Consider the following 26,969-nt stretch of genomic DNA (forward strand, 5'->3'; position numbering starts at 1 on the left):
CTCCTCCTCCCGCTCTCTCCTTCTCCCTCCCGCTCTCTCCTTCTCCCTACCGCTCTCTCCTCCTCCCTCCTGCTCTCTTCCTCCCGCTCTCTCCTTCTCCCTCCCGCTCTCTCCTCCTCCTCCCTCCCGCTCTCTCCTCCCTCCTGCTCTCTCCTCCGTCTCGCTCTCTCCTCCTCCCGCTCCCTCCTCCCTCCCGCTCCCTCCTCCTCCCGCACTCTCCTCCTCCCTCCCGCTCTCTCCTCCTCCCTCCCGCTCTCTCCTCCTCCCTCCCACTCTCTTCCTCCCTCCCTCCTGCTCTCTCCTCCTCCCTCCCGCTTTCTCCTCCCTCCCGCTCTCTCCTCCCTCCCGCTCTCTCCTCCCTCCCACTCTCTCCCCGTTGTGAATTCTGTGGCCAAGCTCCCTCCTGTGGTCGAGAGTGGTACTGCGGCTTCGGAGTTTCCTTCCTCATGTGATGAGGTTAAGTCGTTAGGTGCTGCTCTATCTAACTCCACCTGGTGCTTTGATCCTGGCCTCCAGTCAATGTTCTAGTATTGGTCTTGCTTCCTCCTGGATCGTTCCTGTGGCCTGTTTATCCTGCATAAGCTAAGTTTTGCTTGTATTATTTTTTGTTTGCTATTTTTTCTGTCCAGCTTGCTATATTGGTTTTTCTTGCTTGCTGGAAGCTCTGAGACGCAGAGGGAGCACCTCCGTACCGTTAGTCGGTGCGGAGGGTCTTTTTGCCCCTCTGCGTGGTTGTTTGTAGGTTTTTGTGTTGACCGCATAGCTATCTTTCCTATCCTCGGTCTATTCAGTAAGTCGGGCCTCACTTTGCTAAATCTATTTCATCTCTGTGTTTGTATTTTCATCTTACTCACAGTCATTATATGTTGGGGGCTGCCTTTTCCTTTGGGGAATTTCTCTGAGGCAAGGTAGGCTTATTTTTCTGTCTTCAGGCCTAGCTAGTTTCTCAGGCTGTGCCGAGTTGCATAGGGAGCGTTAGGCGCAATCCACGGCTACCTCTAGTGTGGTGTGTTAGGATTAGGGATTGCGGTCAGCAGAGTTTCCACGTCTCAGAGCTCGTCCTTAATGTTTGGTCATTGTCAGGTCACTTGTGTGCTCTGTACTTCTATGTCCATTGTGGTTCTGAATTACCTGTTCATAACACCCCCCCCCCTCCAGTGTCTCCTCAGCAGCCGCTCTCATCTCCGCTGTCAGTAATGGGAGACTCGTGGCTGAATACAGATTTTCCCTCAGAGCTGAGGACTTTGATAACGGATGGTTTCTGGCAGAGATGGAAGCCGCTTCCTCTGATGATTTATTACACAGTTGCTTATTTTCATGTTTACTGTTGATTTATGACGGTTTTCATGTATCTGGTGACAGGAAGCATCGCAGTGTTAAAGGGCCGGTGTCCCCTCTACAGAAAGCTGTATAACTGTACAATGAAAGCTGCCCTTTTCTAGGAGACCCCCCCCCCACGCCCCCCTATTTCAGGACCCCCGCTTGCTGTCAGTCGCTCACCCAACAGACGAGCTTGTTGTAGTTTTTACCTGTATGTCAAATATTATTTCTGCTCCAAGTGATTTTGAAACTGATACATTGTAACAAATTCTCAGCTGTGAGAGCAGAATTCACCTTTCACATAACTGATATTTGCCCTCACCGGCTGCAAAGATTCTGGAAATAGTGAAAAATACAAGAGTGTCAGAAAGTTGCAGAAATTGTACAATGAGGCTGTTTTTGGCCTCGTCATCTTAGTCCAACCAGGCGGCAGACTGCGTCGTACACCGGCGCCGCCACCTCCCGCGCCCCCTGAGCCCCGTGCTCCAGCACCTCTGTAAGGAACCCCACATCCCCCCGGAGTCTGTGGATCTCCTCCCGGATGGGAGCCAGCTGGGAGATCACGGCCTCTGCCACCACCAGCTTGTACTGTGCCGTCTCCAGCCCACGGCTCTGCTTCACCAGCTCCTCGGGGGTGCGGCCAGTCACAGCGCTGTGGATCGCCACCAGGTTAGAGACGCCCGGCCGCCCTTCTGGGTCATAGGTCACCTCCGAGGTGCAGTCCGTCACAGCCTTGCGGAACTTCATGATTATTTCATCCGGTGTGTCTGTCAGCCGCACAGTGGCCAGATTTTGAGGGTCCGACTTTGACATCTTCACTGTAGGGTCTCGGAGGGAGCGGATCTTCTTGGTGGAACCTATAAAAACAATCAACATTAACCCTTAGGTCATGTCCCATCCCAATCCCCTTCCAGCCATCGACTCACTCATCAGAGCTCTGGGGATCGGGAAGAATTCTCCGTACCGATGATTGAAGATCCGTGCCACATCCTGCGTCAGCTCCAAGTGCTGGGCCTGGTCATCACCCACCGGGACGTGAGTGGACCTGTCACAGAGGGAGAGCGGACACTATAACTACACCAATGCGTTGCAGGTCACGTCAGCCCCGACTTATGGCAACCACGTCATAGCCAAAACCACTGGTAAAGGTCACACCAGCCACAACGTCAAGAAAACACTTCATTATTACAGCTTGGACCTTACTCAATAACTGACGCGTTTCAGGCCAGTGTTATTATAACTCACCGATAAGAGCTCTGTATTCAGCCTAAAGTGTGACAAACCAACGCGTGCCAGGGTTACTACAACTCACCGATAAGAGCTCTGTACTCAGCATAAAGTATGTGACAAACCAACGCGTTCCAGGCCAGTGCTATTACAACTCACCGATAAGAGCTCTGTACTCAGCCTAAAGTATGTGACAAACCAACGCGTTCCAGGCCAGGGTTACTACAACTCACCGATAAGAGCTCTGTACTCAGCCTAAAGTATATGACAAACCAACGCGTTCCAGGCCAGGGTTATTACAACCCACCGATAAGAGCTCTGTATTCAGCCTAAAGTATGTGACAAACCAACGCGTTCCAGGCCAGTGCTATTACAACTCACCGATAAGAGCTCTGTACTCAGCTTAATGTGACAAACCAACGCGTTCCAGTCCAGTGTTACTACAACTCACCGATACGAGCTCTGTACTCAGCATAAAGTATGTGACAAACCAGCGCGTTCCAATCCAGGGTTACTACAACTGACCAATACGAGCTCTGTACTCAGCCTAAAGTGTGACAAACCAACGCGTTCCAGTCTAGTGTTATTACAACTCACCTATAAGAGCTCTGTATTGAGCCTAAAGTATGTGACAAACGCGTTCCAGGCCAGAGTTACTTCAACCCACCGATAAGAGCTCTGTACTCAGCCTAAAGTATGTGACAAACCAACGCGTTCCAGGCCAGGGTTACTACAACTCACCGATAAGAGCTCTGTACTCAGCCTAAAGTATATGACAAACCAACGCGTTCCAGGCCAGGGTTATTACAACCCACCGATAAGAGCTCTGTATTCAGCCTAAAGTATGTGACAAACCAACGCGTTCCAGGCCAGTGCTATTACAACTCACCGATAAGAGCTCTGTACTCAGCCTAATGTGACAAACCAACGCGTTCCAGGCCAGGGTTACTACAACTCACCGATAAGAGCTCTGTACTCAGCCTAAAGTATATGACAAACCAACGCGTTCCAGTCCAGTGCTATTACAACCCACCGATAAGAGCTCTGTATTCAGCCTAAAGTATGTGACAAACCAACGTGTGCCAGGGTTACTACAACTCACCGATAAGAGCTCTGTACTCAGCATAAAGTATGTGACAAACCAACGCGTTCCAGGCCAGTGCTATTACAACCCACCGATAAGAGCTCTGTATTCAGCCTAAAGTATGTGACAAACCAACGCGTTCCAGTCCAGGGTTACTACAACTCACCGATAAAAGCTCTGTACTCAGCCTAAAGTATGTGACAAACCAACGCGTTCAAGGCCAGTGTTATTACAACTCACCGATAAGAGCTCTGTACTCAGCCTAAAGTATGTGACAAACCAACGCGTTCCAGGTCAGTATTACAACTCACCTATAAGAGCTCTGTACTCAGCCTAAAGTATGTGACAAACCAACGCGTTCCAGTCCAGGGTTACTACAACTCACCTATAAGAGCTCTGTACTCAGCCTAAAGTATGTGACAAACCAACGCGTTCCAGTCCAGGGTTACTACAACTCACCGATAAGAGCTCTGTACTCAGCCTAAAGTATGTGACAAACCAACGCGTTCCAGGTCAGTATTACAACTCACCTATAAGAGCTCTGTACTCAGCCTAAAGTATGTGACAAACCAACGCGTTCCAGTCCAGGGTTACTACAACTCACCGATAAGAGCTCTGTACTCAGCCTAAAGTATGTGACAAACCAACGTGTTCCAGTCCAGGGTTACTACAACTCACTTATAAGAGCTCTGTACTCAGCCTAAAGTAGGTGACAAACCAACGCGTTCCAGTCCAGTGTTACTACAACTCACCGATACGAGCTCTGTACTCAGCATAAAGTATGTGACAAACCAGCGCGTTCCAATCCAGGGTTACTACAACTGACCAATACGAGCTCTGTACTCAGCCTAAAGTGTGACAAACCAACGCGTTCCAGTCTAGTGTTATTACAACTCACCTATAAGAGCTCTGTATTCAGCCTAAAGTATGTGACAAACGCGTTCCAGGCCAGAGTTACTTCAACCCACCGATAAGAGCTCTGTACTCAGCCTAAAGTATCCGATCCAGGTGAAAAACGCTTCTTTTTTGTGCCAAATGCGACGTTTCAACCATCAGAGGTTTTTCTCAAGCATGATGGTTGAAACATCGCATTTGGCACAATAAAAGAAGCGTTTTTCACCTGGATTGGATGCTGTCCTTCATTTCTTTTGGGTATGTACGTCTCCATCTTGGTCCGTGGAGTTAGGACGGGCATCGTATTACCAGTTGTGCTGTCAGCTACCTTGGAATCTCAGCATAAAGTATGTGACAAACCAACGCGTTCCAGGCCAGTGTTATTACAACTCACCTATAAGAGCTCTGTACTCAGCATAAAGTATGTGACAAACCAACGCGTTCCAGTCCAGAGTTACTACAACTCACCTATAAGAGCTCTGTACTCCACCTAAAGTATGTGACAAACCAACGCGTTCCAGACCATCATGGAACCGTCTCCTTGGACTTTGGTACTTTTTCACTGACTTTAGCTGTGTTACAATACTGGTCCTTACACAAAACAAATCCTTATTACGTTTGAGTATTCAACAAATGTGGCGCGTTTCAGTCCATCAGGGCACAGAGACCATTTCATAATATCTAACCTAAAATCACCAAGAAGAAAATGAAGAAATTATTACCGGCTCTGAAACAAATCCTTATTACATTCACAGACTGATGCGTTTCAGGAACAATGGGTCTGAACTGGTCTCTTCTAGTCTCTAATAACATCACATTATGGGAAGATATCGGGTCACAGCAGCCGCCATGTGACAACGCATTACAGGCACCTCGGACATTTTCTGCATCTACTTCCTATATACATTACAGGCTGATTACGGCATGTCCACGCGCTTCAGTCTAAAGTGCACGGTTGTAACTGATTACATTTTCCCAGCTGGCGTCATGCATTTGAGGTCACGGATTACATCTTTGGGGGTCACATGCCCGTGGCTTTCAGCCATCACAGCAGGAATTCACAAACAATCCAACACATTTCAGGCGATAACCAAGGGCTGTTGCGACCAGAAAGCTCCCAGATCTTCCTGCGCTGGTCCTGGGGGCGGCTGAGGGTCTGATCACTGACTGGGGCTGTACCCCCGTCCGCTGGGACTCACTTGTAGAGCAGAATATCAGCCGCTTGCAGCACGGGGTACGTGAACAGCCCGACGCTCCCCTCGTTCTTCTGGTTCAGACTTTTCATCTGTCAATCAAGAAAAACTAATTTCACACTCCGGTCTTAAAGTGACGCCCTATTGGAAAATCTACACACACCATAGCATATACTCCAATCCCATCCAAAGCTGCATACACACTTCTGCTGGAATTCAGCTTCTGTCGGGCAGCAGTGATGGTGCAGAATAGTGAGTGCAGCTCTGGAGGTGACTGGAGGATAAGACATGATGTAACAGCAGAATAGCGAGTGCAGCTGTGGAGGTGACTGGAGGATAAGACATGATGTAAAAGAAGAATAGTGACTGCAGCTCTGGCATAGACTGGAGGATAAGACATGATGTAATATGGTGGTCATGGGAGATTTCAACTATCCAGACATTTGTTGGGAATCTCTCTCAGGCAAAACTAACAGGTCAAGCAAATTTTTATCCTCTCTTGCTGACAGCTTTATCTTCCAAAAGGTAGGGGAGAAAACAAGGGGATCCGTTACCTTGGATCTAATCCTCATAAACAGGGAGGAAATGGTTGAGGAGGTAAGAGTGGCTGGGACCCTAGGAGGTAGCCACCATGCGATTTTAGAATTTTGGATAACTAGAGGAAGAAGAACTGTGAAGACTCAGACATCAAGGTTAGATTTCAAAAAGGCAGATTTTAGGGGACTCAGAGAATCGGAGGGATCCAATGGCTGGATATCCTTAAGGACAAAAATGGCCAGGAAGGATGGGAAATCTTGAAAAATGAGATTTTCAAAGCACAATCGTTAACAATTCCAGAAAGAGGAAAGAATACGGAGCATTTAAGGAAACCAGGATGGATGAACACAGAACTTAAACACATGCTAAAAAGGAAGAAAGAAATGTTTCTCAAATCGAAAGAGGGAGGCATAGCTAAAGGAGAATATAATGCTGTCTGCAGAACCTGCAGGGCACAAATCAGATTATCTAAAGCTGACAATGAATTAAGGCTTGCAAGAGATGTCAAAAGTAATAAAAAAGGATTTTAGGGATATGTCAAAAGTAAAACAAAAGTCAAAGATGCTATAGGATTTTTACAGGATGAAAGTGATGAAATGGTAAGAAAGGATGTTGAGAAGGCTGAACTTTTAAATTCCTATTTTGCATCTGTTTTCTCTCAGAAAGGAAATGTAACATCAACTGATCTTCACTGTCCTATTAAAGGGGTAGAAGAATCCAGGATATCTATAAACAAAGATAGTGAGGAAACTCTTAGCTAACATAAATGAATTCAAGTCTCCAGGTCCAGACGACTTACACTGCAGAGTACTGAAGGAGGTAGCAGAAGAAATTTTTGAACCACTCTCCATAATCTTTCAAAATTCTTGGAGAACAGGAGAAGTCCCAGAAGACTGGAGAAGAACAAATGTTGTTCCTATCTTTAAAAAGGGGGAAAAGGTGGACCCAGGGAACTATAGGCAGGTGAGTCTGAGGTCTATGCCAGGAAAGATCTTTGAACAAATAATTAAACAACATGTATGTAAGCAACTGGATAAGAGTGAAGTGATTAACCAGAGTCAGCATCAGTCATGTCAGACTAACTTAATTTCCTTCTATGACAGAATCACTGACTGGGTGGATCAGGGAAATGCTGTAGATATAGTATATCTTGACTTCAGCAAAGCATGACAAAGTATCTCACACCATCCTTATTGAAAAAATGACTAAGTATGGAATGGACAAGGCAACTTGTTAGCACCTTGCTCACCAGTCCCGGGGCTGTTGCTGCCGGCGCTGCGCTCGCCGATTCCTCCTTCATTGCTCCCGCCTTGCTTCTCTCAGGTCTGGCTCCCGGCGCGTGCCTGCTTGGGCGCGTTGCCGCGCTTCCTCCCTGCTGCCAGCAGTGCACTCTGTCTCTTCCCATATGCATCTTAGGGATTGAGCGGGCGCACATTCCTCCTACTTATCCAGCGCTGTGACCTGACCCGGCAGTATTGCTGGGCCAATAGGAGGCTGGCATTAGGTATTTCAAGCCACCCTACCCTTGTGGAGGCGCCTGATTGTTGAGTTTCTCTCCCATTACTAGGCCTGTCCCTCTGCTCCTTGCTTATGTCCATACTGATACTGATCTCTGTGTCTTAACCCCTTGCCTCGCTGTTTCTTCTTGCCCATTATCTCTGTGTCTTAACCCTTTGCCTCCCTCTTACCTTTTCAGTGTCTGTCTCTGCCCTGTGTCCTCCAGGAACCTGTTACCATCTCCTCACTAATCTGCTGACCTTCTTCTCTTTGGTCTCCCTTGCCATGTTTCCTCTTTTTGTGGTTACTTATCCTGCTTCTTACCCGCGCGGCTCTATCTCTCTTCCCGCGTCCCAGTCCCATCTCCGTTTGTTCGCTATCCTCGAGTCGACCCCTGGTCCTGGCATCCGTGGTACTTGAGGCCTCTGAGCTTGCCCCCAAACTATCTCTGTATAGGGGTTGGTCTAATCTGGCGCGCTCATTCGGGGAAGGTTCGGTATCACGGTCCAGTGGGTCCACTCTTGGTATCTGCCGCCTCCGGCATAACACAACTGTTAGGTGGATTCATAACTGAAGTAAAAAGCAAGTAATACCTGCGCTGAGTGACAAAAAATCCTCCAAACCACACGAATTATGTTCTCAATAAAAAATTTTTTTTATAGGTTACCATACCAGAATAACAAGAGCATAACCGTGGTGTGGACAAGTGTTCTTATTTCATAAGGTACCAGGAGCGTTTTGGTTGTCAAATAGATAAGTATAACCAATTGTTACCCTTGAATAATCAATAGAACTCACCGGCTCCTTGTGGTGATCTTTACTGAATCATGTCCGTTATATCCATAGTATAGAAGAAACTGGCAGGCTTCCTCCAATTGTCCTATTAGGCTATATCCACTGCGGTTGTAGTCTTCAGATGAAGCCACTCTGGGTTGAGTCCGCTGCGTCCGTAGTTCCGGTGTGTATCTTCAGGTGGAGCCGCTCTGTGCGCTGCCCCGGCCGGCGGCAGAACGCTCAAAGCACGCTCCCCGCTTAGGACTAATGAGCGCTGGAGTAGCCGCTGGGTTCTCTGCCGAAGCAGGACCTTCCGTGACGTCACGGTCACGTGGATAAACACGTGACTAGGCTAAGGAGAGCAGCGAGGACCAAATCCTACGCGTTTCGGAACTACCGTGTTCCTTCTTCAGGGATGGTCCATACTAGCAGCTCTCCATCTTATATATCCTCCAGTGCTCTTGCAATGCCCTTAATTGGTGAACGCAAACAGCTCTACTTCGCTATTAAGGCCCCTTGGGGCCAGTGTATCCAGTTCAAAGATCATTTTTGTTTCTTCTCTTGACATTTGTCTGATATAGTCACCCTTCCTCCAGCTTTTATGTACAGTTTTCAAACCTGTGATACATGTACCGCTGGGTGAACTTCCGTGATAGATAAAGAAATGCTTAGATAAAGGGTGACCCTGAAATTTTTTCTTTATGTTCCTAAGATGTTCATTTATCCTCACATATAGGGGACGCTTCGTCCTTCCGACGTAGATCTTATCACACGGACACCTAATGGCGTAAATTACCCCTTCAGTCTTGCAGGAAATGTGATCCTTAATGCGCCAGTTGGTATTTGCATTTGACAATAAAAATTGTTTTTTGGTGTTCAGTAACTTGCAAGATTTACATTTTAGGCAAGGATAGAAACCTGGTGGTTTATAGACAAATGGATATGACTTCACTGCGTAGGATACTGTGTACACGTATCTCCTGAAACGCATAGTCAATAGACATTGGGACATATTAAAAGAAGATAAAATAATTGGGGAGAAGATTCCGGATCGTCCAAAATTTATTTATAGAAGGGCAAACAACCTGGGAAATAAAATAGCCCCCACTGTACCACACTCCTACGCAGTGAAGTCATATCCATTTGTCTATAAACCACCAGGTTTCTATCCTTGCCTAAAATGTAAATCTTGCAAGTTACTGAACACCAAAAAACAATTTTTATTGTCAAATGCAAATACCAACTGGCGCATTAAGGATCACATTTCCTGCAAGACTGAAGGGGTAATTTACGCCATTAGGTGTCCGTGTGATAAGATCTACGTCGGAAGGACGAAGCGTCCCCTATATGTGAGGATAAATGAACATCTTAGGAACATAAAGAAAAAATTTCAGGGTCACCCTTTATCTAAGCATTTCTTTATCTATCACGGAAGTTCACCCAGCGGTACATGTATCACAGGTTTGAAAACTGTACATAAAAGCTGGAGGAAGGGTGACTATATCAGACAAATGTCAAGAGAAGAAACAAAAATGATCTTTGAACTGGATACACTGGCCCCAAGGGGCCTTAATAGCGAAGTAGAGCTGTTTGCGTTCACCAATTAAGGGCATTGCAAGAGCACTGGAGGATATATAAGATGGAGAGCTGCTAGTATGGACCATCCCTGAAGAAGGAACACGGTAGTTCCGAAACGCGTAGGATTTGGTCCTCGCTGCTCTCCTTAGCCTAGTCACGTGTTTATCCACGTGACCGTGACGTCACGGAAGGTCCTGCTTCGGCAGAGAACCCAGCGGCTACTCCAGCGCTCATTAGTCCTAAGCGGGGAGCGTGCTTTGAGCGTTCTGCCGCCGGCCGGGGCAGCGCACAGAGCGGCTCCACCTGAAGATACACACCGGAACTACGGACGCAGCGGACTCAACCCAGAGTGGCTTCATCTGAAGACTACAACCGCAGTGGATATAGCCTAATAGGACAATTGGAGGAAGCCTGCCAGTTTCTTCTATACTATGGATATAACGGACATGATTCAGTAAAGATCACCACAAGGAGCCGGTGAGTTCTATTGATTATTCAAGGGTAACAATTGGTTATACTTATCTATTTGACAACCAAAACGCTCCTGGTACCTTATGAAATAAGAACACTTGTCCACACCACGGTTATGCTCTTGTTATTCTGGTATGGTAACCTATAAAAAATTTTTTTATTGAGAACATAATTCGTGTGGTTTGGAGGATTTTTTGTCACTCAGCGCAGGTATTACTTGCTTTTTACTTCTGTATATAGATTTCGATACAAAAAGGTGGAATTGTATCATTACTTGCTGCCGAGTGTCTTCAGGGTTGAAGCGCTACTGGTATTTTTATAGAAACAGGATTCATAACTGGCTTAGTGATCGGACCCAAAGAGTGGTCGTAAATGGCTGCACATCCAGTTGGAAGAATGTTTCAAGTGGGGTCCTGTTGTGAATTCTGTTATCGAACTCCCTCCTGTGGTCATGAATGGTACTTCGGCGAGTTCTGTCCATGGACTCCCTCTGGTGGCTGTGAGTGGAGCCGCTGCTTCTGAGGTTCCTTCCACAGGTGACGTAGTTTATTCATTGGCTGGCTGTTCTATTTAACTTCACTCAGATCGTTACTCCTTGCCAGCTGTCAATGTTCTTGTACTGGTTCAGTTCGCTCTTGGATCTTTCTGGTGACCTGTCTACTCCAGCAGAAGCTAAGTCCCTGCTAGTTAATTATTTGTTCATTGTTTTCTTGTCCAGCTTGCTATCATGATTTTGCCTTGCTAGCTGGAAGCTCTGGGATGCAGAGTGGCACCTCCGCACCGTGAGTCGGTGCGGAGGTCTTTTTGCACACTCTGCATGGTCTTTTTGTAGTTTTTTGTGCTGACCGCAAAGATACCTTTCCTATCCTCGGTCTGTTTAGTAAGTCTGGCCTCCTTTGCTGAAACCTGTTTCATTTCTGTGTTTGTGACTTTCATCTTAACTCACAGTCAATATATGTGGGGGGCTGCCTTTTCCTTTGGGGAATTTCTCTGAGGCAAGGTAGGCTTTATTTTCTATCTCTAGGGCTAGTTAGCTCTTAGGCTGTGAAGAGGCGTCTAGGCAGAGTTAGGTACGCTCCACGGCTATTTCTAGTGTGTGTGATAGGATTAGGGGTTGTGGTCAGCAGAGCTCCCACTTCCCAGAGCTTGTCCTGTGTTAGTTTAACCATCAGGTCGTTCCGGGGGGCGTGGCCTGAGAGCTCATGTGAGCGGACGTGCGGCTGTGAGCTCCCGCCGCTGTACATTCTAAAATCCTGCAGAGCCGCTGCTGTTTGGTCCCTGCGGGGGGCTTACCGGCTGCGGGGAGACTTGGAGGGTCCGGCGGTGCTGAGCGGTGGTGCTGGAGCCGGCGAACATGACCAGGAGACGGCAGAAGGACGCGGGAGCCGGGGATGCAGGCGCAATCCAAGATGGCGCTGACACGAGGGAGAAGGCAGACAAGGAGAACGCCGCATGTAGAAAGCGTATGGAGGTGGCGGCAAAGCTCCAGCAGTTTGCGAGAGCGGAGGCCGCAGAGGAGGGAGCCGGAGCTGATACCGAAGAGGAGGAGGAGGAGGAGGAGAGCCCAGCAGGAGAACATGAGGTACAACAGGGGAGAAAGGAGAGTAAAATGGCGGTGGCAGAAGGGGGACCCGAGGAAATGGCGCCAGAAGCTGAGCCTACCTTAAGAGACGTTTTTGCGCTAGTCTCTTCATGTAAACAGTCTCTGACCTTACAGATACAGGAGGTTAAGGGAGACACAGCCCAGATAAACGCAGCCATGCAGAAGATTGACAAACGTGTGGGGGAGGTAGAGGAGAGAGTGAGCACTGCAGAAGACCATATAGTGCAGCTGCAAAAAGCAGAGAAAAAGTTCACTCAAGCAATAGCTGAATTGGCTGCGAAAAATGAGGACCTTGAGAACAGGTCCAGAAGAAACAATATTCGCATAGTGGGCATCCCTGAAAAAGCTGAAGGGAGGAATCCAACGGAATATATTGAAAAATGGCTGTTGGAAACATTTGTAGATATGGCGCTAACAAAAGTGTTCGCGGTAGAAAGAGCGCATAGGGTCCCGCCGAAACCACCTGTCCCTGGAGCGAATCCCCGTACCATGCTCGCCAAAATCCTAAATTATAGAGACAGAGACATTATCCTGAGGAAGGCCAGAGACATGACGGATCTGACAGTTGAAGGCCAGAAGATTGCTATCTACCCCGACTATTCTACTTTGGTGCAGAGACAACGGATGATGTTCACGGGTATCAAGAGACGGCTGAGGGAGTTGGGAGTGCAGTACTCCATGATGTTTCCAGCAAGACTGAGGGTGGTGGCGTTTGATAAAATTCATTTTTTTCAGAAGCCGGAGGAAGCTACCCAGTGGATCGATATCAATGCTAAAAAGCTTAAAGGAAAAGGAGACTGAAACTGTGGGAAGAGTCTGATCTTGGTTACTTATCTGTCAGGGGCATAGAGTCATGTGATTGACAACTCAGGGGGTATGGGGGGGGAAGAAGGGAGCTGGATTGTATTCAGTTAAAGTTAAAGGGATGGTGTAATGGCTGCTGGGAAGGGGGGAGGAAGGGTAAGCGGCATATTTTAAATGTATGCAGGTTTCTTGCGTGTGTAAATAATTCTAAGTTAAAATGTTTTGAGATACGTTATTTTTCAAAATGTCTGAAATCCTGTTATGTACAGTGGTGGGAGGAGGGTTGGGAAGGTAATGCCAAACGGAGTGTTCGCTATGGGCGATGATGCCCCACTCTTGAAAAGAGGTGGAATGGTTAGATGTGAGGGGGGAAGGGTGGGAGGGGGAGTTGGGAGGGGGGGGGGGGGATGGGGAGTTAGACAGCTTGGGCTCAAAATTGACGATACTTATAGTGAAGATGAGCCAAGTGATTGGGACCCGTTTTAAGATTTTGTGCTGGAATGTGAGAGGCCTAGGGGAGAAATCTAGACGTGCCGCGTGTTTGCAATATGCAAGAGACCAACGGGCCTCAATGATTTGCTTGCTGGAGACGCATTTGGTAAGGGAAAAGGTGGATGTTCTGAATAGACGGTGGATCCAGAAGGGATATCATTCTACCTTCTCCACATATGCAAGAGGAGTCTCAATCTTGGTTCCAGCGGGAGTTCAGTATGAGGAGGTGAAGGTATGTGTGGATGTGGATGGGCAGTACGTACTAATACGGTGTATACTGTATGGAGTGATGTTTTGTGTTCCAGCGGGAGTTCAGTATGAGGAGGTGAAGGTATGTGTGGATGTGGATGGGCAGTATGTACTAATACAGTGTATATTGTATGGAGTGATGTTGTGTGTTCCAGCGGGAGTTCAGTATGAGGAGGTAAAGGTATGTGTGGATGTGGATGGGCAGTACGTACTAATACGGTGTATACTGTATGGAGTGATGTTGTGTGTTCCAGCGGGAGTTCAGTATGAGGTGAAGGTATGTGTGGATGTGGATGGACAGTATGTACTATTACGGTGTATACTGTATGGAGTGATGTTGTGTGTTGCAGCGATGTATATTCCGCCCCCCTACTCTAGCAGGAAAATTAGAGAAGTAATGGAGCGAGTGGAAAGATGGGGGCCGGCACCGTTAATAATTATCGGGGATCTAAATAACATCTGTGATGAATATTGGGATAAAAATAAAAATACTCAGAATAGGTCGGAGGGACACATAACAACATTTGGCACCTATATACAGGAGATAGGTTTGATTGATCTTTGGAGGGTTAGACATGTTGGGGAGAGAGGGTACTCATGTTATTCACCGGCGCATGCCACGCTCTCTAGGATTGATATGGCTCTGGGTAACAGGATCTTAGACACACTGGTTGGGAAGGTGAGATATCTGCCAAGGGCCTTGTCGGACCATAGTCCAATTGAAGTAGAGGTTAGATTGGAGGGGTCTCGCTCGCTAAGTGGGAGAGAATGGAAGATTCATCCTAATTGGTTACAGAGTATTGAGTTGGAAAGTATAGGACGGGAGGTGGCGGAATTCTTTCTCTTAAATGATGGAAGTACTGATGCTCTTACAATTTGGGATGCAATGAAGGCGTACCTGAGGGGACTACTGTTTAGGGACATTAGTAGGTGTAAGCGGAGGACGAGAGAGGCAGAAAAAGCGGCAGTTGAGGAGTTGAAGGAAGCAGAAGATGGGATGGCTATGCTGGGAACCCCTGAGGCAGAGAGAAGGATGAAAAACGCACAAGATCATTTGGAAAAAATTCTGTTAGGCAAAGCCGAGAGGAACGGGATTTCCAAAGGGTATTGTTCTATCAGGAGGGAGAAACAGTGGGATATATGTTGTCGGTAGTGGCTGCTGCTCAGAGAGGTTCTTCATATATACACTCTTTGGACTCTGCTAGTGGAGGTAAAATAACGGAAACGCCTGAAATCTTGAGAGCCTTCGCGGACTTCTATGCAGATTTGTATTCCTCTCGGGTTGGTGAATCGGTCGAGGACACATTGACTTTCTTGGAGGGTCTGGATCTGCCGAGACTGAGTGAGGCAGATAGGGAGAGCCTTGAGGCCCCTATCACTGAGGAGGAATTGAGTCGGGCATTGATGTCTATGGCCAATGGGAAGGCGCCTGGGGTCGATGGGTTACCCGCTGAGATCTATAAAGGGTTGGCAGAAGTGTTGATTCCTAGATTAAAAATGGTACTGGAGGAAGCTAGGTCCTGTGGGTGTTTGCCAGCCTCTATGAGAGAGGCCATAATAGTGGTCATTCCAAAGGAGGATAAGGACTTGGGGAAACCGGAGTCATACCGCCCAATTTCTTTACTAACTATTGATGTCAAGCTTCTGGCCAAGGTGTTGGCTCTCCGCCTCTCTAGTGTTATTGCGAGTCTGGTGCATTCGGACCAATCTGGCTTTATGCCGGATAGATCAACGGCGATCAATTTGCGGAGGTTATATGTAAATTTGCAGGTAGAGTCTGATAACTGTGGTCGAAGAGTGATTGTATCGCTAGATGCACATAAGGCGTTTGACAGTGTCGAATGGGGGTACCTCTGGCAGGTGCTGGAATGTATGGGGTTTGGTCCGCAGTTTGTGGCCTGGATACAGGCTATCTCGACCTATAGGGCTGGCTAGGGGGACTAGGCAGGGATGCCCGCTTTCACCCCTCCTGTTCGCGTTGGCTGTAGAACCTCTTGCTGCTAAGATTCGGCAGGCGGATGGGGTCCCTGGGTTTAGGTATGGGAAAGTAGAGGAAAAAATAGCGCTATATGCGGATGATGTTTTGCTGTTCCTGGCGGATCCAGACGATTCACTAAGAGGGGCCATTGAAATTGTTGAGAGATTTGGTACTGTGTCGGGACTAACAATTAATTGGGATAAGTCGGTTCTTTTTAGGGTGGATGACGTAGGAGAGAATGTGAGTGAGGATGTTGGGGATGAGAGGCTGAAGGTGGTTTCCCAATTTAAATACCTCGGAATATGGATTTCGGTGCCAATTGCGGAGTTCCTGCAAAGAAATTTGACTCCTGTTATGGGGGTACTCAAGGCAAAGGTAGATGCCTGGAATAAGCTACATCTATCGGTCGTCGGAAGGGTAAACCTTATTAAAATGGTCCTGATGCCTAAAATTCTTTATGTTCTACATAACGCACCAATTTGGATCCCGCGGGGGAAGTTCAGGCAGATTAACGCCCTTTTTAGAAGCTTGATATGGGGAAGACAATATCCACGTATTAGCCTGGAGACGCTTCAGCGACCCAAGGAAGATGGTGGTTTGGCTTTGCCCAACCCGGAAATATACTTCCTTGCGGCCCAGAGCCAGCATTTGAAGGGCTGGGCGCGAGGGGCGTCATCCAGTGCAGTACAACAGCTAATGGAAGAGGTGACGGACCGACGACCGGTGGTCAGGTGTTTGGAGGATGGCTCTTTGAGCGCTTTGGGGAGAGTATACCCAACCCTGTTCCTGATTCGCAAGTTATGGAATAGACTAAGGCAGATTCGTGGGGTTAAAGGGCTGACTAAATTCACACCGATATGGTCTAATAACAATTTAAAGGAATTTGAGGCCCTGGGAGGACTGATGGAATGGCAGAATAAGGGAATTTGCTTTGTTCACCAGATAATCCAGCGACAGGAACTGAAGTCCTTCTCCCAATTGCAGGAAGAATTTGGTCTGCGATCCACAGGGGAATATCAGTATGCGCAGATGAGACATGCCTTTAGAGCTCAGAATAAGAAGGCTGATATCAGGGTTCAAGATGATATAGTGTTGGAGTACGTGTGTGGTGACGGGACTACAAGGGGAGTTATTTCCACTCTGTATAAGGACCTTATGCACACGTTCCTGCTAGATTTCCCTATAAAGGCGAGAGCTAAGTGGGAGAGAGAAGTGGGACCGATGGAAAATGAAACCTGGGAATCGGTGATGGAGTGGGTTCCGCGACTATCCTTGAGTGAACCATATAGGATCTCGCAGCTATACATTCTGCATAGGGTATATAAATCTCCGGAAGTGCTATACAAAGCGGGATTGCGTGCCAATTCTGAGTGCCCGAGGTGTGCGAGTGAGAATGCAGGAATATATCACATGATGTGGACGTGTCCTAGGCTGGCTGCTTTTTGGGTGGTGGTTTTGAGCCGGGTTGAAGTAGCGTATAAGTGTAGAGTTCTTAGAGACCCGATAGTATGCGTGCTGGAATATGTGGAAGAAATTGGAGTTGACAATACTTGGAAAATTGCAATCGCTAGGCTACTCTACATGGCCAGGAAAGTAATAGCACGAAATTGGATAAATGCGGAACCACCTGTGAGAAGGGAATTTCTCCAATATGTTCAACATGGTCTAAAATTGGAAAAGGGGGTGTACAAAAAAAAGGGGGAAAATAGAAATGTTTAATAAAATATGGTCTCGTTGGCTTGATTTGGATTGAGGAGTATAGAAGTCGAGTTTCCTAAGACCTGGATGAGGATAAATTACACGAGGCAGAGAAGGCCTCAGTGAGGTGAAGATTGGGACTGAGCTGTCGTAGGGGGGAGGGGGGTAGTTGGGGTAATGTTGGGGTTTATTAAATAAGAAAATGTGTATGTGATATATTGCAATGTAAATGGCATTCTGATGTTCCTCTTTATATTGTTAATAAAAATCTATTTAAATAAAAAAAAAACATCAGGTCGTTCCGGGTGCTCCTAACCACCAGGTCCATAACAGTACAGCTGGCCCAAAGTGTTAATGCATCTCAATAGAGGGATAAGAGAAGTTCTGAGACCATTTTTTTTTCTCTGCAGTGTGTTTTGTCTTTCTTTTCCCCTTAACCTCTGGGTGGTTCAGGACACAGGTGTAGATATGGACATTCAAGGTCTGTCCTCTTGTGTGGATCATCTCACTGCAAGGGTACAAAACATTCAAGATTTTGTGGTTCAGAATCCGATGTTAGAGCCTAGAATTCCAATTCCTGATTTGTTTTCTGGGGATAGATCTAAGTTCCTGAATTTCAAAAATAACTGTAAACTGTTTCTTGCTTTGAAACCCCGCTCCTCTGGTGACCCCGTTCGGCAAGTAAAAATCATTATTTCTTTGTTGCGTGGCGACCCTCAAGACTGGGCATTTTCCCTTGCGCCAGGAGATCCTGCATTGCGTGATGTAGATGCGTTTTTTCTGGCGCTTGGATTGCTTTATGATGAACCAAATTCAGTGGATCAGGCAGAGAAAATCTTGCTGGCTTTGTGTCAGGGTCAGGATGAAGCGGAGGTATATTGTCAGAAGTTTAGAAAGTGGTCTGTGCTCACTCAGTGGAATGAATGTGCCCTGGCGGCAATTTTCAGAAAGGGTCTCTCTGAAGCCCTTAAGGATGTCATGGTGGGATTTCCCACGCCTGCTGGTCTGAATGAGTCTATGTCCTTGGCCATTCAGATCGATCGGCGCTTGCGTGAGTGCAAAGCTGTGCACCATTTGGCGGTATTCTCTGAGCATAGGCCTGAGCCTATGCAGTGTGATAGGACTTTGACCAGAGCTGAACAGCAAGAACACAGACGTCGGAATGGGCTATGTTTTTACTGTGGTGAATCCACTCATGCTATCTCTGATTGTCCTAAGCGCACTAAGCGGTTCGCTAGGTCTGCCACCATTGGTACGGTACAGTCTAAATTTCTATTGTCCGTTACTCTGATTTGCTCTTTGTCATCCTATTCTGTTATGGCGTTTGTGGATTCAGGCGCTGCTCTGAATTTGATGGCCTTGGAGTTTGCCAGGTGCTGTGGTTTTTTCTTGGAGCCCTTGCAGTATCCTATTCCATTGAGAGGAATTGACGCTACGCCTTTGGCCAAGAATAAGCCTCAGTACTGGACTCAATTGACCATGTGCATGGCTCCTGCACATCAGGAGGATATTCGCTTTTTGGTGTTGCATAATCTGCATGATGTGGTCGTTTTGGGGTTGCCATGGCTACAGGTCCATAATCCAGTATTGGATTGGAAATCTATGTCTGTGTCCAGCTGGGGTTGCCAGGGGGTACATGGTGATGTTCCATTGCTGTCAATTTCGTCTTCCACTCCTTCTGAAGTCCCGGAGTTTTTGTCGGATTACCGGGATGTATTTGATGAGCCCAAAACCAGTGCCCTACCTCCTCATAGGGATTGCGATTGTGCTATTAATTTGATTCCTGGTAGTAAGTTTCCTAAGGGCCGACTGTTCAATTTATCTGTGCCAGAGCACGCCGCTATGCGGAGTTATATAAAGGAATCCTTGGATAAGGGCCATATTCGCCCGTCGTCATCACCGTTGGGAGCAGGGTTCTTTTTTGTGGCCAAGAAGGATGGCTCTTTGAGACCTTGTATTGATTACCGCCTTCTTAATAAGATCACAGTCAAATTTCAGTACCCTTTGCCGTTGCTGTCTGATTTGTTTGCTCGGATTAAGGGGGCTAGTTGGTTCACCAAGATAGATCTTCGAGGGGCGTATAATCTTGTGCGAATTAAACAGGGCGATGAATGGAAAACAGCATTTAATACGCCCGAGGGTCATTTTGAGTACCTGGTTATGCCATTCGGGCTTTCCAATGCTCCATCAGTATTTCAGTCCTTTATGCATGACATCTTCCGAGAGTACCTGGATAGATTCATGATTGTATATTTGGATGATATTTTGGTCTTTTCGGATGATTGGGAGTCTCATGTGAAGCAGGTCAGAATGGTGTTCCAGGTCCTTCGTGCGAATTCCTTGTTTGTGAAGGGGTCGAAATGTCTCTTTGGGGTTCAGAAGGTTTCATTTTTTCCCCTTCTACTATCGAGATGGACCCTGTTAAAGTTCAGGCCATTTATGATTGGACTCAGCCGACATCTGTGAAGAGCCTGCAGAAGTTCCTGGGCTTTGCTAATTTTTACCGTCGCTTCATCGCTAATTTTTCTAGTGTTGCTAAACCGTTGACTGATTTGACCAAGAAAGGTGCTGATGTGGTCAATTGGTCCTCTGCGGCTGTAGAGGCTTTTCAGGAGTTGAAGCGTCATTTTTCTTCTGCCCCTGTGTTGTGCCAGCCAGATGTTTCGCTCCCGTTTCAGGTCGAGGTTGATGCTTCTGAGATTGGAGCAGGGGCTGTTTTGTCGCAAAGAAGTTCTGATGGCTCGGTGATGAAACCATGTGCCTTCTTTTCTAGAAAGTTTTCGCCTGCTGAGCGCAATTATGATGTTGGCAATCGAGAGTTGTTGGCCATGAAGTGGGCATTCGAGGAGTGGCGACATTGGCTTGAAGGAGCCAAGCATCGCGTGGTTGTCTTGACGGATCACAAGAATTTGACTTATCTCGAGTCTGCCAAACGGTTGAATCCTAGACAGGCTCGTTGGTCGCTGTTTTTCTCCCGTTTTGACTTTGTGATTTCGTACCTTCCGTGCTCTAAGAATGTGAAGGCTGATGCCCTGTCAAGGAGTTTTGTGCCTGACTCCCCGGATGTTCCTGAGCCGGCGGGTATTCTCAAAGAGGGGGTAATTTTGTCTGCCATCTCCCCTGCTTTGCGGCGGGTGCTGCAGAAGTTTCAGGCTGATAGACCTGACCGTTGCCCAGCGGAGAAACTGTTTGTCCCTGATAGATGGACTAGTAGAGTTATCTCTGAGGTTCATTGTTTGGTGTTGGCTGGTCATCCTGGAATCTTTGGTACCAGAGATTTGGTGGCTAGATCCTTTTGGTGGCCTTCTTTGTCACGGGATGTGCGTTCTTTTGTGCAGTCCTGTGGGACTTGTGCTCGGGCTAAACCCTGCTGTTCTCGTGCCAGTGGGTTGCTTTTGCCCTTGCCGCTCCCGAAGAGGCCCTGGACGCATGTTTCCATGGATTTTATTTCAGATCTCCCTGTCTCTCAAAGGATGTCGGTCATTTGGGTGGTTTGTGATCGCTTCTCTAAGATGGTCCATTTGGTACCCTTGTCTAAGTTGCCTTCCTCCTCTGATTTGGTGCCATTGTTTTTCCAGCATGTGGTTCGTTTGCATGGCATTCCGGAGAACATCGTCTCGGACAGAGGTTCCCAGTTTGTTTCGAGGTTTTGGCGGTCCTTTTGTGCTAGGATGGGCATTGAGTCTTTTTCTTCGGCTTTCCATCCTCAGACAAATGGCCAAACCGAACGAACTAATCAGACTTTGGAGACATATCTGAGATGCTTTGTTTCTGCTGATCAGGATGATTGGGTGTCCTTCTTGCCTTTGGCTGAGTTCGCCCTTAATAATCAGGCCAGCTCGGCTACTTTGGTTTCGCCTTTTTTCTGTAATTCTGGTTTCCATCCTCGTTTCTCTTCAGGGCAGGTTGAGTCTTCGGACTGTCCTGGTGTGGATACTGTGGTGGACAGGTTGCAGCAGATTTGGACTCATGTGGTGGACAGTTTGACATTGTCCCAGGAGAAGGCTCAACGTTTCGTTAACCGCCGGCGCTGTGTTGGTCCCCGACTTCATGTTGGGGATTTGGTTTGGTTGTCGTCTCGTTATGTTCCTATGAAGGTTTCCTCTCCTAAGTTTAAGCCTCGTTTCATTGGTCCGTATAAGATTTCTGAAGTTCTCAATCCTGTGTCATTTTGTTTGGCCCTTCCAGCTTCTTTTGCCATCCATAATGTGTTCCATAGGTCGTTATTGCGGAGATACGTGGCGCCTATGGTTCCCTCCGTTGATCCTCCTGCCCCGGTGTTGGTCAAGGGGGAGTTGGAGTATGTGGTGGAGAAGATTTTGGATTCTCGTATTTCGAGACGGAAACTCCAGTACCTGGTCAAGTGGAAGGGTTATGGTCAGGAAGATAATTCCTGGGTTTTTGCCTCTGATGTTCATGCTGCCGATCTAGTTCGTACCTTTCATTTGGCTCGTCCTGATTGGCTTGGGGGCTCTGGTGAGGGTTCGGTGACCCCTCCTCAAGGGGGGGGTACTGTTGTGAATTCTGTTATCGAACTCCCTCCTGTGGTCATGAATGGTACTTCGGCGAGTTCTGTCCATGGACTCCCTCTGGTGGCTGTGAGTGGAGCTGCTGCTTCTGAGGTCCCTTCCACAGGTGACATAGTTTATTCGTTGGCTGGCTGCTCTATTTAACTCCACTAAGATCGTTACTCCTTGCCAGCTGTCAATGTTCTTGTACTGGTTCAGTTCGCTCTTGGATCTTTCTGGTGACCTGTCTACTCCAGCAGAAGCTAAGTTCCTGCTAGTTATTATTTGTTCATTGTTTCCTTGTCCAGCTTGCTATCATGATTTTGTCTTGCTAGCTGGAAGCTCTGGGATGCAGAGTGGCACCTCCGCACCGTGAGTCGGTGCGGAGGTCTTTTTGCACACTCTGCGTGGTCTTTTTGTAGTTTTTTGTGCTGACCGCAAAGATACCTTTCCTATCCTCGGTCTGTTTAGTAAGTCTGGCCTCCTTTGCTGAAACCTGTTTCATTTCTGTGTTTGTGACTTTCATCTTAACTCACAGTCAATATACAGGTCCTTCTCAAAAAATTAGCATATAGTGTTAAATTTCATTATTTACCATAATGTAATGATTACAATTAAACTTTCATATATTATAGATTCATTATCCACCAACTGAAATTTGTCAGGTCTTTTATTGTTTTAATACTGATGATTTTGGCATACAACTCCTGATAACCCAAAAAACCTGTCTCAATAAATTAGCATATTTCACCCATCCAATCAAATAAAAGTGTTTTTTAATAAACAAAAAAACCAACAAATAATAATGTTCAGTTATGCACTCAATACTTGGTGGGGAATCCTTTGGCAGAAATGACTGCTTCAATGCGGCGTGGCATGGAGGCAATCAGCCTGTGACACTGCTGAGATGTTATGGAGGCCCAGGATGCTTCAATAGCGGCCTTAAGCTCATCCAGAGTGTTGGGTCTTGCGTCTCTCAACTTTCTCTTCACAATATCCCACAGATTCTCTATGGGGTTCAGGTCAGGAGAGTTGGCAGGCCAATTGAGCACAGTAATACCATGGTCAGTAAACCATTTACCAGTGGTTTTGGCACTGTGAGCAGGTGCCAGGTCGTGCTGAAAAATGAAATCTTCATCTCCATAAAGCATTTCAGCCGATGGAAGCATGAAGTGCTCCAAAATCTCCTGATAGCTAGCTGCATTGACCCTGCCCTTGATGAAACACAGTGGACCAACACCAGCAGCTGACATGGCACCCCACACCATCACTGACTGTGGGTACTTGACACTGGACTTCAGGCATTTTGGCATTTCCTTCTCCCCAGTCTTCCTCCAGACTCTGGCACCTTGATTTCCGAATGACATGCAAAATTTGCTTTCATCAGAAAAAAGTACTTGGGACCACTCAGCAACAGTCCAGTGCTGCTTCACTGTAGCCCAGGTCAGGCGCCTCTGCCGCTGTTTATGGTTCAAAAGTGGCTTTACCTGGGGAATGTGGCACCTGTAGCCCATTTCCTGCACACGCCTGTGCACGGTGGCTCTGGATGTTTCCACACCAGACTCAGTCCACTGCTTCCTCAGGTTCCCCAAGGTCTGGAATCGGTCCTTCTCCACAATCTTCCTCAGGGTCCGGTCTCCTCTTCTCGTTGTACAGCATTTTCTGCCACATTGTTTCCTTCCAACAGACTTACCATTGAGGTGCCTTGATACAGCACTCTGGGAACAGCCTATTTGTTGAGAAATTTCTTTCTGGGTCTTACCCTCTTGCTTGAGGGTGTCAATGATGGCCTTCTTGACATCTGTCAGGTCGCTAGTCTTACCCATGATGGGGGTTTTGAGTAATGAACCAGGCAGGGAGTTTATAAAAGCCTCAGGTATCTTTTGCATGTGTTTAGAGTTAATTAGTTGATTCAGAAGATTAGGGTAATAGGTCGTTTAGAGAACCTTTTCTTGATATGCTAATTTATTGAGACAGGTTTTTTGGGTTATCAGGAGTTGTATGCCAAAATCATCAGTATTAAAACAATAAAAGACCTGACAAATTTCAGTTGGTGGATAATGAATCTATAATATATGAAAGTTTAATTGTAATCATTAAATTATGGTAAATAATGAAATTTAACACTATATGCTAATTTTTTGAGAAGGACCTGTATGTGGGGGGCTGCCTTTTCCTTTGGGGAATTTCTCTGAGGCAAGGTAGGCTTTATTTTCTATCTCTAGGGCTAGTTAGCTCTTAGGCTGTGAAGAGGCGCCTAGGCAGAGTTAGGTACGCTCCACGGCTATTTCTAGTTGTGTGATAGGATTAGGGGTTGCGGTCAGCAGAGCTCCCACTTCCCAGAGCTTGTCCTGTGTGAGTTTAACCATCAGGTCTTTCCGGGTGCTCCTAACCACCAGGTCCATAACAGGGTCCACAGGGCTCTATCCTGGGCCCTGTATTGTTCAACATCTTTATCAATGATTTAGATGAAGGAATTGAGGGTAAACTGATTAAATTTGCTGATGACACAAAGCTAGGAGGGATAGCTAATACTAGAGAAGAGAGAGGATTCAAAAAGATATAAATAAACTGGAGCACTGGGCAGCAACTAACAGAATGGTTTTTAACAAGGAAAAATGCAAAGTGCTACATCTGGGCAATAAAAATGAAAAAAGCATAAACAGAATGGGAAGAATAGGGCTAAGCAACAGCACGTGTGAAAAAGACTTGGGTATACTAATAGATCACAGACTGAACATGAGTCAACAGTGTGATGCAGCAGCAAAAAGGGCAAATACAATTCTGGGATGTATTAACAGAAGCATACAGTCTAGATCACGTGAAATCATTATTGTCCTCTACTCCTCTTTGGTCAGACCTCATCTGGAATACTGTGTCCAGTTTTGGGCACCACAATTTAAAAAAATGACATCAACAAACTGGAGCAAGCTCAGAGAAGAGCGACCAGAATGGTGACCGGTCTGCAAACCATGTCCTATGAGGAACGGTTACAGAATCTGGGAATGTTTAGCTGCAAAAAAGACTGAGAGGAGACTTAATAGCTGTCTACAAATATCTGAAGGGCTGTCACAGTGTAGAAGGATCATCTTTATTCTCATTTTCACAAGGAAAGACTAGAAGCAATGGGAGGAAACTGTATGGGAGGAGACACAGATTAGATATTAGAAAAAACTTTTTGACAGTGAGGGTGATCAATGAGTGGAACAGGCGGCCACGAGAGGTGGTGAGTTCTCCTTCAATGGAAGTCTTCACACAGAGGCCGGACAGACATGTCTGAGATGGTTTAGTGACTCCTGCACTGAGCAGCTGACCCAGGAGGTCCCTTCCAACTCTACCATTCTAGGATGCTATGATTCCATCAGCAGAATAATGACTGCAGCTCTGGAGGATAATACATGAAGTAACAGCAGACTAGTGAGTGCAGCTCTGGAAGTGACTGGAACATTAGATACAGTATGATGTAACAGCAGAATAGTGAGCGCAGCTCTGGAGGTGACTGGAACATTAGATATGATGTTACAGCAGAATAGTGGGTGCAGATTTCGGTGTGACTGGAGTGTGGCAGAATTATAAATGCCGCTCTTGCAGTACATTACTGAGTAGTTCCCGGGCTCTCACCTTCCACTGCGGCAGATGACGGAGCCGCGGCATTGATGTCAGACAGCCTAATATCCAGCCGAGCTGCGCGTGCTCTGGGACCTGCAGGAGAGAGGACATGATGAGAGCCCCCTGAGCGCGGTCCCGATGGGCTACATGTATCTGTACTGACCCGAGACTGCTGGAAGAGGCGGCTCTTGTCAGGGTTCACCCCACAGGCCAGCAGGCAGGCGGCCATGTCCAGCACGCTCCCCCGCAGGGTGTCCGGGTTCTGGGGTACAGTGATGGAGTGCAGGTCCACAATGCTGTACAACACCGAGCTGAACTCATCCTGCAGGCGGACCCAGACCTGCAGCGCCCCCAGGTAGTTACCAAGATGGGGGGTCCCGGTGGGCTGAATCCCAGAGAAGACGCGCGGAGAGGGACCCTGTAATACCGGAAGGAGAGTGAGACCACAGTGTATGATCAGTATATACAGCCACATACACTGACCGGCAGTCCTATGTAACAGCACAGGTAATGGGGATGTCACCTGCAGTCCTATGTAACACCACACATTGTACTCAGCTCTCCTACATCTGTGCAGCCAGCGATCATGCAGGCTGACACTAGAGGGCGCTCCACACATCACTGATGATATAACCTGACACTAGAGGGCGCTCCACACATCACTGATGATAGAACCTGACACTAGAGGGCGCTCCACACACATCACTGATGATAGAACCTGACACTAGAGGGCGCTCCACACATCACTGATGATAGAACCTGACACTAGAGGGCGCTCCACACATCACTGATGATATAACCTGACACTAGAGGGCGCTCCACACATCACTGATGATATAACCTGACACTAGAGGGCGCTCCACACATCACTGATGATATAACCTGACACTAGAGGGCGCTCCACACATCACTGATGATATAACCTGACACTAGAGGGCGCTCCACACATCACTGATGATATAACCTGACACTAGAGGGCGCTCCACACATCACTGATGATAGAACCTGACACTAGAGGGCGCTCCACACATCACTGATGATATAACCTGACACTAGAGGGCGCTCCACACATCACTGATGATAGAACCTGACACTAGAGGGCGCTCCACACACATCACTGATGATAGAACCTGACACTAGAGGGCGCTCCACACATCACTGATGATAGAATCTGACACTAGAGGGCGCTCCACACATCACTGATGATAGAACCTGACATAGAGGGCGCTCCACATATCACTGATGATAGAACCTGACACTAGAGGGCGCTCCACACACATCACTGATGATAGAACCTGACACTAGAGGGCGCTCCACACATCACTGATGATAGAACCTGACACTAGAGGGCGCTCCACACATCACTGATGATAGAACCTGACACTAGAGGGCGCTCCACACATCACTGATGATATAACCTGACACTAGAGGGCGCTCCACACACATCACTGAT

The 26,969-nt window shown here is 47.2% G+C and overlaps 1 protein-coding gene across 1 annotated transcript in view; it reads right to left on the bottom strand.

The window, feature by feature from the left end:
• Window positions 1–1,528: 1,528 nt before the first annotated feature.
• WARS2 (tryptophanyl tRNA synthetase 2, mitochondrial) overlaps window positions 1,529–26,969 on the bottom strand; it is a 33,255-nt gene continuing 7,814 nt past the window's right edge. Inside the window, exons 2-6 of the mRNA XM_069760454.1 lie at window positions 25,680–25,934; window positions 25,529–25,609; window positions 5,725–5,810; window positions 2,247–2,365; window positions 1,529–2,177 (exon numbers count right to left, since the gene is read on the bottom strand). Of these exons, the coding sequence (XP_069616555.1) occupies window positions 1,729–2,177; window positions 2,247–2,365; window positions 5,725–5,810; window positions 25,529–25,609; window positions 25,680–25,934 (990 nt within the window). The 3' untranslated portion in view covers window positions 1,529–1,728. The remainder of the gene's footprint in view (window positions 2,178–2,246; window positions 2,366–5,724; window positions 5,811–25,528; window positions 25,610–25,679; window positions 25,935–26,969) is intronic.

Source organism: Ranitomeya imitator, chromosome 3 (genome assembly GCF_032444005.1).
Source record: "Ranitomeya imitator isolate aRanImi1 chromosome 3, aRanImi1.pri, whole genome shotgun sequence".
In the NCBI taxonomy this organism is placed as follows: Eukaryota; Metazoa; Chordata; class Amphibia; order Anura; family Dendrobatidae; genus Ranitomeya; species Ranitomeya imitator.